Genomic DNA, 15,606 nt, shown 5'->3' with positions numbered 1-15,606 from the left:
ACTCGAAATCCCAATAGTGCGCCGTTGCGCACAACGGGACGTGTTGTCGGTGAGACCGTACATGGACGATTGTGGCTATGTGTCGAAATTTTGTATTTTATCATTTGGTATTTTGTTATTAATGAGTTTTACAATCGTCAAAACTGCAACATGATGTTCCAAGAGATTTTTCACTCTCCTCATAAACCGCCGGAACCATAGTAATAATGTTAGCGATGTCTATGGTCCTTCTTGGGAGACCTTTTCTGTTCTATGCGTGTAGTTTTTCTGACCTTTGCATCTATTCTAACACGAGTGACGCGTCTTGTTGCTGCAAAATCTGTCGCATTTTTTTTTTTCGTAAACGTTCTTTTGTACAGCTCCCAGCGCACTTTCCAAGAGCACGAGAGCGATGTGCTCTGGTGTGCGTCAGTGCCTAAGTACTGCCGAATGCGCCTCTGGTTCGAGACTGCCCTGTTTTCGATCATGCACCATTTGCCTTGCATGCGTTGCCACACGCGCAAGCCCGGCAAACGTGATAGCCGCAGCGGTGAATAAAAAATGGCACATGCACTGCGTTAAGACAGTGCCTTCGTGTGGCTGCCTAGCCAGTGATGAGCGCTCCCTTCCAATATACCATGTATGCTAACTCATAAGCGACAGCTACGGGAAGCAATTGAAAGCAAGACACACAAGTAGCGGAGGCCCTTCCGTTTGGCAGCGCATGCTGGGAAGCGACACATGCACTTTGTATCAGACCAGCGGCCCTCAGTTGCCAAAAATGGGAGGGAGAGTTCCCGTGCTCTAGTAACGAGGAATGGAGGCTGTGCTTCCTTTCATGGTTACTTTTTGAACTTTGCCGTCAGCTCAGTTTTCACTTGCCGTATCATTATTTCAAATTGAAGCTCGCATCATACTAGAAACAAGGACGGGTGGTAATAATTTAAGAAATTATTTTTTTCGAGAAAGAGAGGTGGGTTATGAAGTGAGAAAAGGAGGATCCGCCAGCACTGCTCTTCTCTTATGTGAGGGCGAGCACCAGCCTGCTGAGCGTATGATGATGATGATGATGATGATTTATTGGCATCCCCTTTGAAACGGGGCGGCGACAAATAGTCACCTAGCCTGCTTGATTTAATCAGGTATACTATACATGTTCTTTATCTAGCATTTTTGTATGCCTCTCATTATTATTTTTCTTTTTTTAAAATTTACCTTGTGCCGCTGCCTGTGATTTTAAGAGATCAGGTCGTATCCATCTTTTCCCTGCTTTTTTTTCCACCAGTACTCCAATCGTCTCTTGCTGATCTCTACGGCTGATCTGTTTATGTTTCCTTCCACTTTGAAACCAAGCGCTTCTGGGAGTTGCACGTTACCTACGGTTCTCGCTGGGTGGATCCCGTCGCATTCCATCAGGATGTGCTGAGTGGTTTCTGGATCTTTACATGCAGCATGCACATGTGTCATCTAGTTCCGAATATTTGTTCCGATATGTTTTCGTCCTTAGGCAACCGGCTCGAGCCTCAAATAGCAAGGCACTGCCCTTTGTGTTATCGTACAGATTTTCCCTTCTAATTTCTTTCTTCTCATTCTTGTAAATCTCCATTGTCCTTTTTGTTTCCATTCTTTGCATCCAATTCACGGTCTCTATTTCTCTCACTTTCTTTCTGATGACTCCTGGTTGTCTATTTGCAGTTTCGATTATCCTGTACTTGGTTGCCAACTTCCTTGACCTCTTCCTCCATTATGTGTCTACGCTTTTCATGTAGAGATACTTGTGCACTTTAGCTGCCCATTTATTTTCATCCATGTTCCTGAGCCTTTCTTCAAAACTAATTTTGCTCTGTGCTTCTCTGACTTCAAAAGAGGCCCAACCCATGTCACCCTGCACTGCCTCATTTGTGGTATTACCGTAGGCTCCCAAAGCCAACCGGCCTACTGATCTTTGGTTAACTTCTAAACCCGCCAATATATCCGATTTTAAGCATATAATGGCATTTGCGAATGTTAGCGCTGGCACCATTACTCCTTTTCAGATTAGACGCACCACCTCATACTTATTGTGGCCCCACAGTGCTCTGTGTTTCATTATTGCTGCATTCCGCTTCCCCTTTATCTTCAGATTATCTTGATGGTTGTTTGAGTAATTCTTTCCTTCGTTTATGTGTACGCCGAGGTACTTATATTGCTTCACTATGGGTATTACTTGCTTTTGAATTGACACCACGAAGTTACTCGTGTGTTCATTAAAGATCATAATTCCTGATTTCTCTGTGCTAAACTTAAGGCCTAGATTTGTCGCTGCATTCCCACAGATATTCGCAAGTATCTGTAAATCTTTTTTATTGTCCGCTAGTAGCACAATGTCGTCTGCGTACATCAGTCCGAGGACCTTCTGTTGCACCATTTGTCCGTTACGCATCTAAGATAAATCAAAACCTAATTCGCTGTTTTCCAGTCGTCTTTCTATACCCTTGACGTAAAGCGTGAACAACAATGGTGACAGAGGGCATCCTTGCTTCAATCCTTGGTGAATTCCCACCATTTCATTTCCTTTTCTACCTTCCCATACCACTTGTATTTGGTTGTCTCTATATATCTCCCTCAGCAGCTCCACGAAATCGTCATCTATGCCTTTGCATCCTATGCCTATGCCTATGCATCTATGCCGTACTCATCTAAGATAAATCAAAACCTAATTCGCTGTTTTCCAGTCGTCCTTCTATACCCTTGACGTAAAGCGTGAACAACAATGGTGACAGAGGGCATCCTTGCTTCAATCCTTGGTGAATTCCCACCATTTCATTTCCTTTTCTACCTTCCCATACCACTTGTACTTGGTTGTCTCTATATATCTCCCTCAGCAGCTCCACGAAATCGTCATCTATGCCTTTGCATCCTATGCCTATGCCTATGCATCTATGCCGTAGTAGAGGAGCACCAGCGCCACCTTTGTGGCTTCGTGGCTTCTGCGAGTGGTGTATAGTCCTCGCAGCAGATGACTGTCAGGCTCTCCAGCGCACGTATGCTGGACAGTCTCAGAAAAAGGTGACGGAGGCTCGCTGTGGTGTTTTGGGCCTTGCGTCCCAGATGGAGTCCTTGATATTGGGGTTGCCTGGCCCAAACTGGCTCCTGTATGGTATCGGGGTGCTCCTGTTTGTACGCTTGGAATTTGATGTGAAGAGTGAGTTCGAACCCAGGCCTTATAATGTGTAATATAACCTAACCACGACCGCTTGATTTTCGGTGGGGATGACGGGCAATGCGAGGGACCTTACTTTTGCTATACTTTTTCTAGTTTCGACATCCAACACTATATAATCTGTCCTTTACCCACTGGATGCGCTATCTGAAGCTCTTTATCTATAGAAGAAGCGGAGCAAGCTGGGCGAGTTGGTACGATTGCATCATGAAAACCATTGCACAAACACACGGACAAAGAAAAAAAGCACGGCATGGAATAGACTAACAAATTTTGGGTGTCGGAAGAACAAGTAAGCGTGAACAACAGGGACCATATTGACATATGGTCCTTCGTAAGATGAAATTTCAGCCAATCGTAAAGCTTTACATGTCCTTAGCGAAGGCTAATGGTCAATGGCGAAGAACACTTACAAACAAAGAGCTTTTTAATAGTTGCCCAGGGGAGGAATCCACAAAACTTTAGTTTGTAAGTGCTGTATTTTTAGTGGCCGGTCGTCTTCTTTAATATGCCCGTCATCAAGACTGGACTCTTACGAAGTGCCCTAGCATCAGTACTCTTTAATGTGATTAGCATTCTTTGAGAACTTCACACACTTTTGACTTACTCGTAGGCATCTAACCTCTTTCCCGCCAACTTGGGGCACTGGGCATATGCCACTGTGTATGTGCCCGAATAGAGAAATTGAACCATTGGCTATGTGCAACTGGGCAGGTGAACCTCGGTATGTGAACATCATTGGCCAATCCTCCAGAATGGATACGTGCCACTATAGGTAGGTGCCCAGATAGACAAGCAGAACAAGAGGTAAAAGGTGCAAAAGTCGGCAACACAAGATGAAAGAAGTCAGCGACAGAGAAGTGAAAATGACACCGCAAAGAGCATCCGTGTGTGGAGAAAGAAGTGAAGTGAACAGAATGGGACCAGATCGTGCGTTGAGCAAGCAGCATTGAGCCACAAGAAGTGAAGAAGATGTCGGTTACAGAAAACTGAAGAAGTCCGCTACACATGAAAATTAATATTAACGATTAGAATTAATTTATTATATCATTCTTAAGTAAGAAAATCCCATTTATGTATCCTTCATTTTTCTTCCCACTGCCGCCCCATTCATGGCCAATCCCCCGTACTGGGTTGTGCTATTTCTATAGGCACCAAACCAAACCAAACGAAACCGCTACACAGAAGTGAAGAATTCAGCTTTACGATGTGTCGATACATTGCTTCACTGTTAATCGCATTAACGTCGACTTTCATCGTGAGATGGGTGCTGCCGCAATATTTTTTGTGAATACGGGCCTCAATTTTTTGTTCTTTTTTGTATTATAAACTATATTCGCATAATGACTCGCAGGGCACCTGACTCAGCGGCCAGATGTGCCCCGTTCAATCCCAATCATTGTATACTCATCGGTTTCTCGGATGGGTACAAGCAGCACAAGCACTTGGGTGGGTTGTGTGGGCACAAGGTTTTTCGTCTGGCTCTAGCAGGGTTCGCGCAACATGAAAGGTGCCCGACCGCTTGCTCGTAACAAGAAAAACATCCAAAGCTATACTCGCATCCGTGTGACATTGGTTGAAATGCCATCGGATTGAAAATGATTGAGTTGCGGTAATTCCCAATGACAGAGCACCGGCTATAACAGAGAAACGCAAAACTGTGACGAAAGGCATTGACTTTCCAGTTATCTTTTGCCTTTCCTAGAAAGCCTTCCTTGCGCGCTGCAGAAAAAAAAAAAAGCTACGTGGAGCATCAACGTGTTCGATGGTGCTTTTTATGATCGAATATCTGAAGTATATTGAGAGGAACAAGTTTGGTAGCAGTTGAAGTGCGAAATCGACAAAGGGAACACGGAACCAGACAAAGACAAACGTTCGCTGTCCCCTGTATACATTTCGCGCTTCTACTCTACTCACGGATTACCAACTGGCCTGCTCCCAAACCTTGCTGATATTTGAAGCGAAGAGCAGTTAATCGGTTGTGCGTTAGAGTCGCATAACATGTTACAAGGGAAGAGAAACGCAGTAGAAGGCGGCAGATATCCTTAGCGAGGTGCGCCTATGAGGTACACTTCGTGATATGCACTATTCTATTAAGTTTCTTAGAAGGAGAAAACAAAAAAGGATTGCGCAGGAAATAAGAAGTTGCGATAATGCCTGAACCGCAACCAATCTCGCAAGAACTTTTTTTTTCGTTCTGTTAGCGCTTAATATCACAAGGAAATAACCTCTGGAGGTGAAAACGTACCCTATGAAATGCTGTTTTTATTTATTCATTATTAATTAATAATAATTAAATTATTATACCTCAAATACCACTCAAGATGGAGGTTCTACGTGACGATAGGGTATAACGATCCTATTAAAACGGAGACATCAGGGCGGCGTTGAAGTGCGTATGGTTGTTATGTGAACGATGATTTTCATGAGAGAAAGAAAGAGAGAGAAAGAAGGAAGGTAGGAAAGAAATCACGTGTGGCTCATACCCGCGTTTGATACGTCGGTGTCAGCCGCCGAGAGCAGGAGCGGGAGAGATCTCACACGATCCTGATGATGCCGTGCAGTGTGCCGCCGCTATGAACACTGTGGCTCATACGCTAGTCTATGACCATGGGGCGGACTTGGCGCAGCAAACGCATTTCTTGGTCATCGCGCCGGGCGAAAACAAGACGCCGGTGTCCTTGCTCTTTGATGAACATTCCAAAGACGCTCAATATAATGAATAATGATAATATATAAATTCGCTATAGGAATATTCACTACAGCAGACCCACCATAGTCACAGCTTCGCTGGCTTCCATCTTCACAGTAGTGGAAGGGCTCTGAATTTTTTCTGATTTATTTTGAATCTCGTCCCCGGTCGTCTCAGCTAATTAGTTCTAATTATTCCAGACACTTCAGTAACTCAACTTGTAACTAAACGTATGCTATGATGTCATATCTATAATGAAACCCGTTAATTTTGTAATGTACTATTTATTCAATTTTTAATATTTATTTTGAATTTCGTCCCTGGTCGTCTCAGCTAATAATTATAATCATTCCGTACACTTCAGTAACTAAACTTGTAACTAAAGTTATGCTGCGATATCATATCTATAATGAAACGCATGAATTTTGTACTGTAATATTTGTTTCTATTTTTTCTGAATTTTGTCTCTGGTCGTCTCAGCAGGTGAACCGGAGTGTCACTCGATGCTCGTACCACTAAAAAAAAAGCAGTGTTTTACTCTCGTCTAACATCATCAACCAGTTCTGGCACCACTCACTCAGTTTTCGCCAGGTCATGCTGTAAGGTTGATTATCTGTTGAATTATGAATGGCGCGATAGATGACGGAATCGCTTGCAAAAAGACGAATACTAGAAGGAAGAGATTCAGGCAGGCTTATGATACCTAAACTTGAGCATGTGTGTTCTATTTGAAACCCGCACACTAATATCAGCAATGTCCAAAGCAAAGTGGATAGGTTTATCAATAGCAAGTTTTCTCTCACCGACTCCCCTAGGGAACTAATTAAAGCTAATGACATTCATGCACATGATGTGCGTAGAACAGAATTTAGGCTGAAATTTCTTTCTTTCCTCTTACCAAATTTGCACTTGATCGTACGTCTTAGTTGTCTCCATTAAGAACCAGATGCATCCAACGCGATCAAAGCCATGCACTAGCTCCCTATATCATCGCAAGAACAGGCAAACTTAAGTTTTTCTTCTTACCACGTACAATAAAAAAAGAAAAAAAGAAAGAAAAAGAAACTATGGGGTTTTACGTGCCAAAACCACGATCTGATTATGAGGCACGCCTACAAGAGAGCGTTACAGAGTGGTTGCTACAACATAAAAGTAGTGTACGTATTTTAGTGAAATTGCTATTAGGTGTTACATGATGTTATTCAATGCGTGTTTTCTTCATGTGAAACTGGCGCTGCTTTATCTTCTTTATGTTTTTTATGTTCGCTGTGTTGTGGGGGGTCTTGCTGCTGCTGTCTGTGAAATGCTACGACTTTGTAGAGGGATGGACCTCATCAGGCATTTTGCCTCTTACCCTTCTGCTTAAGTGTACTGTAAAACTGCTACACTTTGATTCGACTTCCCTTCACAAAAAATAACATAATAGGACAGAAAATGTACAGTAAATTGGAGTTAGCAAAACGCCGTTGTGGAGAACTCCGGAATAATTTGCACCATCTGGGGTTTCTTAACGTGCAACCAAATCTAAGTACTCGGGTGTTTTCGCATTTCGCCCCCATCGGAATGCGGCCGCCGTGGCCGGGATTCGATATCGCGACCGTGTGCTTAGCAGCCCAACACCATAGATACTAAGCAACCATGGCGGGTTACAATAACAAGAAGTGTCCAACCATTTCTGTAAATTCATTTCAAGTGGATACGTCTTGCAATCTCACCGGCTACAATTCGTAAATTGCCATACGTGGTGTAAAGTAATTAATTAAGAAGTTAATTGGTGAATTTTCAGTAATTATTTGAATATGTGTTTTGATTTCTCGTGCTAGTAATGTCCGCCTCTTCGAATAATCCAGCTCAAACACAAGAATTGTGCTATCTGCCCCAGGCGATTTAAAAAAAAATGTCGTAATACTTAAGAATAATCACCCCGCACATTGCCATGCGCCGTCGCGCCATCCCGGCATCTTTAATGTCATCGCCGGTGCCGCGGCCAAACCACTCCATCACGGTCATGGGACAGTTGCGGCTCCCCGTCCTATCTCTGAGCACGCCACCAACGCCCCACAAAGATGTGACGCTCTCATCCTGGTCACTGAAAACATGCGCCTTTCTGTTGCAGTGACATCTTGACATGCGTTGCGCTATTTGCAAGTCCCATTGTTATGTGCGTAGTCGAAGCACAGCGGATAGACTGAGCATATTGGAAAGGCTGTAGTGTGTTCCCTGAGCAGTACCAATGACCGATTTTAGGCAGTCTTTCGTGCGCAGTAGCACCAGGAGCATTGACGCTGACGTCTACGGCAAAGATGGTGGCTGCTCTCTAAATGGCCCTGCCTCCTCGCTCAGTCGGAGTAGTGCATCAGCTGAGGTGGCGCAGCTGACGACACCTCGTGGCCACCGCCGCAGCACCACAAACTCTTTCGACGTGCAGCCCGAGCAGCTCACTCAGCCGTTCTGCTCACCTTTCATGTTGCAATCGAGGATTCGCCAAACAACAGAATCGCGCCGTTCGATCAGGTGGCCAATTCAGCAGATGGCTGGTTTGTGGCCGGCAAAGATCAGTCAGCAAGAGCCCAGTCTGCCACAGCCGGCAAGAAGCAATGCCCTCTATGGGACAGCAGGCCATCGAGCGGTTCTTCTTGAACCATGAGATAGTCCCGTCTCCATGGGAGCTACCATCGAGGATGAAGGGCCTATTTGCGGCCAGTCCTTGTTCATGGCAATCACATATTATCAGAATGGGATCCCTATACATCCACAGTTTGGACCGAGACGATGCTGTCAATACCTCCAGACGCTGACCTCAGCACACATTTTGGCGACTTCTTTACCTTCCACGCGGCTCAGTACAAGCCAAGAGCCCGTTAAGGAAACAACTCCCATGATTCCTTTCGGCGCAAGCTTTTCTGCAACGCTGTCGAAGGAAAGATGCTGACTCCCGAGAGATGTGAGAGCCAACCGCTAAGAGGTCTGATAGAGGACCCCATGGAAAGGCATTTTTTGGCGCCTGTGGCACAAGGCGCTGTGTTCGAGCCCCATCAGTGGTAACAGTGTCTTGCGAATATATTGCAGCCGGGGTTCCTGTCCAGAAGGTGAAGTCATGCAGCTGTCACTTATCTGTCGCCGAGCCGGCCCCATGCCATTGCTTCACGCGGCAACACCTCAGCAGCAGTGAATCCCGGAACTGCCCGAGCCCGAGGAATTTCTGCCATCCACTGATGAGGACGACCTCAGCAATTGCACTAAAGAGAGCATGACGACCAACGGGGGACTCTCCAGACATGGCGGAGCTGACGGCTGCCGACCGGTCTGACTGCATAGAGCTCAGTCCCTGCATGCTCCACCGGTTCGAGTCAGCGTAAGTGTCCATGACGGCGCTCACATTTTAGTCTCGTGAAAGATAACTCCTTTTGTTACACTGCCGTGAGCAGCAGTTTCGTTTGCACCTCGAGGTCAGCTGCGGTCGAGTCTGTCGGTGGAGTGGGATGCAGTGATGCTCTTACCACATTGTAACGCAGTGGACATGGTGCAGAAGGGAATAGTTGCATTGAGTTGCTTGCAAATAACTAGAGATTCGATTAAATACCCCACATGCTCCAATGCTGCTTAAGCGCTGGGAATGTCGTCAAAATTCCTGTAGTGTGATGCATGGTGTGAACACTCGTCTATTCCCTGTATTCAAGGCTCGTTCAGTCAAGTCTTCTGACACTGCGAGTGCAGCGCTTTCTGCTGCTTCCGTACCTGCAGTCGAATGTCTTTGCAGTTGAAGTGCGTTTCTGTGCATAGTCCAACCAAGATGGCGCTTCACACCGAAAAAAAGATGCAATCATGAAGAATAATGCCTGTTCTTTCCGCCGCTGAATCTCCGACGGTTCCCGTAACTGGGGCACATAGTTCGGGAGAATAAGCAGGTATTCACGCATACTTACTCAACCATATTTTCGCGGGCTGTGTACTCACTTAGACTTGTCGCCACTCACTCACTTTCCCACTCATGCTCACCAACACTCACTCGCGTCATAGTCACTTATTGGCACACCTCACGCTCATGCTCGCGTCAATTACAATTCGCCGTTACTGGCACCCGTTCGTACTCACGTTAGCACTCCCTCGCGTTCATACGAACGTCCAATCACAACCTTCGTCACTCGCAATTGCTGTATCACCCGCCCATGAAGTGAGTGTGGAGCGAATATGAGTCCGTGTACTCGTGAGTGCCTATGCCAACCAATGCTGGTGCACCACCTCGTTTTACGTCACCTTCTATCGTCAAACTTTTACGTCAAACTCTTTCGTACTACACGGGTCCTTACAAAATTTATGGCAGGTTACCGACGATAAAATTTAACTATGAAATCGTGCCGCCTGGACAATGCTTCACGCACTAACTTCGTTCATGTCTCCCGGCTCAAACCATGCACTTTTCAGCCAGCTCAGTCTCTAATAAGGCTACGGGAGGGAGACTTGATCACGTATTTCTGACGGTGCTTTCCTTCAGCCCATTCCAATTTTTCATACCTCTTCTACCACGTATGACAGCAGTCAAGGCTGGTGGTCGTAACCAGAAAAAAAATATGCAGACCCAATGCACATGTTTGAATCTATGTCAAGTGAAGCTTTCGTAAACCAGTGCATGAAATGCTGTAAATTTGCACGTTCCATTGCTGCGTCTTTGGCGTGAAGGACTCGGGCGCCCGCACGTGCTTTCGCTCACCCGTGCTACCCAATGTGACAAATCTTATATTGGCTTGTATTTCGTAATTTCTTCTTGGTTATTTTAAATGTACCGTGCCGCTTCTTGGCCAATTACCCGTTGTGGGTATATGTCATAGTATGGAAATCATCATCATAATCAATACGTGGTAACCATCTCGCGTGGATTGGCTCACGAGAAATAAACGTGCGACTGCGGCATAATGGTAAGAGCATTGGGCTTCAGCGCTTGGAGGCCGAGGTTTGAATTTCGCCGTCGGATGCGGTCTCTCTTCAATAAGTTATTGTTTTTTAAATGTGAGGAGAAATCTACTCGACGAGAGCCCGACCAGCAACCGACCCACCGACTCAGGCGAAACCACGCGATGGTATAGGAAAAGAGCGGTTCGCTTTTAAAATAAAAGCATTTCAACAACAACAATGCGCACCGAGACGGCGCTCTTCCCAGCAGGTGGCTCATTTCTTAAGAGTCACTTCCATGACGTGGAGGAAGAAGACGATCGGCCGAACGTTGCTAATGTCTCTCTTCCACCACCTTGGATTCCCTACTGTGTTAATAGTCTTTGTATATGAATCCGTTATATTTCACTGATTGTTGCCCCGTGACACAATAAATAAATAATAAATAAATAAATAAATAAATAAATAATAAATAAATAAATAAATAAATAAATAAATAAATAAATAAATAAATAAATAAATAAATAAATAAATAAATAAATAAATGTATATTACATTTTATGACAAGTAAAGTTTATATGTAGACAAAGCAACTGCTATGGTTTATTGCTGCATTATTCTTTGAACTTCCTCTTCTCTTCTGGTGTGAGTGAGTGAGTGAGTGAGTGAGTGAGGGAGTGAGTGAGCGAGTGAGTGAAATAACTTTATTTAGGTCCAGAGAAGACGCAGGGCAGACCGCGCGCCACCCGGCTAGTCCCACGTAGGGACCGCCAAGCCGAGCTTGACGGCGCGATCGCGGGCACTCTGGACGGCCAGGGTTTGGTCGTTGAGTTCGGGGCTGCCCAAAGGCGCAGCCCACCTGCTGAAGGCGGAGCCGATGGCTTCACACTCTCACAACACATGGTTCAATGTTGCCGTTAGTCCACAGGCAGGGCAGTCCGCACTGGTATACCTTTCAGGGTATATAGCGTGAAGAACCGCAAGGTTAGGATATGCATGGGCTTGTAAAAGTCGAAGGGTCACCGCCCGCGCCCTGCATAAGGCAGGGTGTGGGAGGGGGAATACCCGTCTTGACAGATAGTAATTCTTGGTGATCTCATTATACGTGGGCAATGGTTCCCCGCGGGTTAGGGGGACTGCGGAGGCAGCGCGGTCAGTGAGTCCTCGCGCGGCCTCGTGGGCGCTCTCGTTAGGGTTAGAGGGAGAGCCCTCAGTCGACCCCAAGTGAGCGGGAAACCAAATGAGAAAATGCGGAGAGATACTTTTCACGCTTTAGAGAATGCGAAGGGCTTGAGGGGAGACCATCAAGGTTTGGTAGGCCTTAATGGCCGCCTTGGAATCGCTATATATTGCCTATCTGCGACCATCGAGCACAGCCAGCGCGATTGCAACCTGTTCGGCTACCAAGATCTTAGAAGTGCGTACCGTAGCAGAGCAAGTGATCATGGAATTAGAGTCGACGATGGAGACGGCGAACGCCTCTTGTTGGACATATGCCGCGGCATCCAGGAAGCTTGCCCCAATGTGGTTGTTACGGACATGTTCGGTTAGAGCTCTACCCCTGGCCCGACGTCTGCCAACGTTGTGTGCGGGGTGCATATTGCGGGGAATGGGCGCGATGTGCAGTTGAGATCTGATGTCGCTGGGAATCCGCATGGCATCGGGGCACTGGTCGATAGGGTGGAGGCCCATCTCGTCGAGTATCTTGCGGCCCGCCGGGATGCCGGATAGCCTGAGCAGCTGTGAGCGCTCTTGTGCCTCGATTATTTCTTCGAGCGTGTTGTGCACTCCGAGCTTTAACAGGTTTTCGGTGTGAGTGCTTACAGGTAAGCCGAGGGCGAGCTTGAAGACCTTTCTGATGAGGGAATTTAACATGTTCCTCTCTGCAACATGCCAATTATGCATGGCTACCGAGTATGAAAGGTGGCAGAGCACAAAAGCATGTATAATGCGGATGAGATTTTCTTCCTTGATTCCCCGATGTCCGTTGGCGATCCTCCGGATGGGGCCGAGAGCATCCTTCTGAACGCGGTGCCATTGGCACCGTTAGATTCCATATACATCCCCAATATTCGGAGCGAGTCCACTCTGGGCACCGGGGACCCGTCACCAGTGAAAAGCCGTATTTCGCTTTCGGACGCCGGTTTCCAATCACGATGGCCACCACCTCTGGGTCTTTTCTTGTAGAGAAGTAGCTCAGACTTGGATGTAGAACATCTGAGCCCAGTGGGGCGGAGGAAGCGCTCGGTCGCATCGATGGCGCTCTCCATGGCGTCCTCAACTTGGCCGTCGCTCCCGCCGGCGCACCAGATGGTGATGTCATCTGCGTAGATGGTATGGTTGATTCCTTGAATCTTGGCGAGCTCCTTGGAAAGCTCGATCATTGCGATGTTGAATAATGTTGGCGAGATGACTGAGCCCTGGGGCTCTTCTGGTGTCCCCTCGTAGCTAGTGATGGGAGTCACTGCACTTTGCCGGCCGGCTGACGTTGCCCCTATGCTGGTAATATGGTAGCACATTTCCTACGGATGCCTCTTCAATTCTAGCGCTTGGTCCATTAAATACTTGGTATTCAACAATCCTTATTGCTGAGTTGTTTTATCAAAATGTACGGACCAGTGAAGGCAGATTTTGAGTCGAGCCCTTTTCACGCCACTATCATGGAACCAGGATCGTGGTGATAGTCAAAGTGTCTCTTCATTACGCTGCTAAGCGCGGGTTCGCGGGATCAAATCCCGGCCGCGGCGGCTGCATTTCGATGGGGGCGAAATGCAAAAACGCCGGTGTACCGGTGCATTGGGTGGACGTTAAAGAACCTCAGGTTTTCAAAATTAAGCTGGACTGCTCCATTGCGGCCTCATAATTCGATCGTGGTTTTGGTACGTAAAATTCAAGAATTTAATTTTAATGCTGCATTTCCTAGGTGCCAAGTCCTACACCGGAAGCATTGCGGCGTAGGACCTGGGACGAGACTGCCACCTCCAAGGCGTTTTTCCAGCGCACCCCTTGAACTCAGGATGAAGTGATGTGCCTTTTGAGGTATCTGATAATGCACACACACACACACACACACACACACACACACACCACACACCACACACACACACACACACACACACACACACACACACACACACACACCACACACACACACACACACACACACACACACACACACACACACACACACACCCCACACAACACACACACACCACACACACACACACACACACACACACACCACACACACACACACACACGCCACGCACACGCCCCACGCCCGCACGCACGCACGGGGAGAAGTTGTCTAAAAGGCACAGACACACGCAAGCGCACATGGAATTTATCTAAAAGGCACCACATCATTCAGAGCGGACACTTCCGCGCTAAACTGCGACGTAGTCATGCCACTGATACAGGCGCTACCTTTTTAAAACTATAGCTCTCTTTGGCTCTTCCCCCACTTTATGGTTCTTGTGTATCTCGCCGTTTATGGCCAACTTGGACACTTGGTGCCACAAGAATAGAAATTTGTTTCGGGAGAATAGAAACGTTTTTCGGGAGAAGGACATTACCTTGCATCTTGAAACGTTCAGGGCCATGAGCCACTTAGCACACCAATCACTGATACCTTCAAGATAATTTTGGAGTGCCAAGTGGTCAGCGGCGCAGTTAATCGCACGGTATAAAACGCAGTCGTCGGCGAATAATCGCACACAAGAATCACAAAGCTATGCTTGGGAAGTGGGTGAAACGGGAGGCAGAATAAGCTAGAGAATGGTCGCGATGAAAATAAGCTTATTGTTGTAAACATGTGCACGAGTTGTACGTGTCTGCGTCTTGTGCTTGTGTACAATTTATGTGTGTCTGGTTGTAAAATCAGGTACAGCATTGATACAGTAATAATCTATTCGCTTAAGCTTTAAAATGTAAGCAATCTTGTTTGAAGCAAGCTAAGAGTTGGTGATAGTGGCGCAGGCGGTTGTGGTATTAAGCACGCATAGTTATTTGTTCCATCCAGAGGGGCAAAATCATAGGTCGGTCAGAGTGGTATAGATTTATTACTATGAGATAGAAAGAACACTTGTATTGGTATGTGTTGTAACGTAGGCATTGCAAAGAATGACTGTACCCCGTATCTATATATGGCACCATCATTTTTGTATGCAATTATTATACAGTTAAGCGAGATGTTAATCAAGCTTTTCAGCTTTTTCGCCTACGTAATGACTGTATTAGCCAATCGTCTGTTGCATTATCAGGTGAGGAAATAGAATATTCTTCGCACTTATGCGGCCCCTAATATTGATGATATGTGATGATGTTACCGTAGGCTTTGCCTTGCACTTGCTGTAAATATTTTGCCTTGGTTTATTTTTGACCATGAAGCATCGTGCGGTGAACGGTTATAGATTATATGTACTTTTTCCTTAATAATCTTCATTTGACAGTCAGGCATTCTTTCCCTTCATGGCTGCTCGTAGCGCTGTTTCATCATGAAACTGAAAGCTATCACCTCTAAGAAGCACCACAACGTTCTTATTCATCTTGTGATTAAGAACCTTGTAGGGGCCAGTCTCTTGGCTGGGACGTTCGTTTTGCTTGGACTATAAGCCACGCCGGAATTTAGGTGAGCCGAGGGAGCCGACATGCAGGCATGCAGACCGAGTGCGCCTGCTTGTATTTCCTGTCAGGACTACAAACTACTTTTAAACATCTGTAATAATAAAGGTCTGGGGAAATTAGGCACGAGGGTTACATCCACAACAGCCAACATTGCGAGAATGTCGTGGCTGCAGACTAATGAGATAGTCTATGAAGTAGTCTTGTGCTGGCTACGCAC

The 15,606-nt window shown here is 46.3% G+C and overlaps 1 protein-coding gene across 1 annotated transcript in view; it reads right to left on the bottom strand.

The window, feature by feature from the left end:
* Positions 1-15,606, bottom strand: part of LOC119465745 (uncharacterized) — an 80,061-nt gene that overhangs the window by 17,029 nt on the left and 47,426 nt on the right. The window contains exon 16 of the mRNA XM_037726216.2: positions 7,804-7,962. Within this exon, the coding sequence (XP_037582144.2) occupies positions 7,804-7,962 (159 nt within the window). The remainder of the gene's footprint in view (positions 1-7,803; positions 7,963-15,606) is intronic.

The sequence above is a fragment of the Dermacentor silvarum genome, chromosome 1 (genome assembly GCF_013339745.2).
Source record: "Dermacentor silvarum isolate Dsil-2018 chromosome 1, BIME_Dsil_1.4, whole genome shotgun sequence".
NCBI lineage: Eukaryota > Metazoa > Arthropoda > Arachnida > Ixodida > Ixodidae > Dermacentor > Dermacentor silvarum.
The sequence above is the reverse complement of the archived record's forward strand: the minus strand, read 5'-3'. Positions and strand labels throughout refer to the sequence as shown.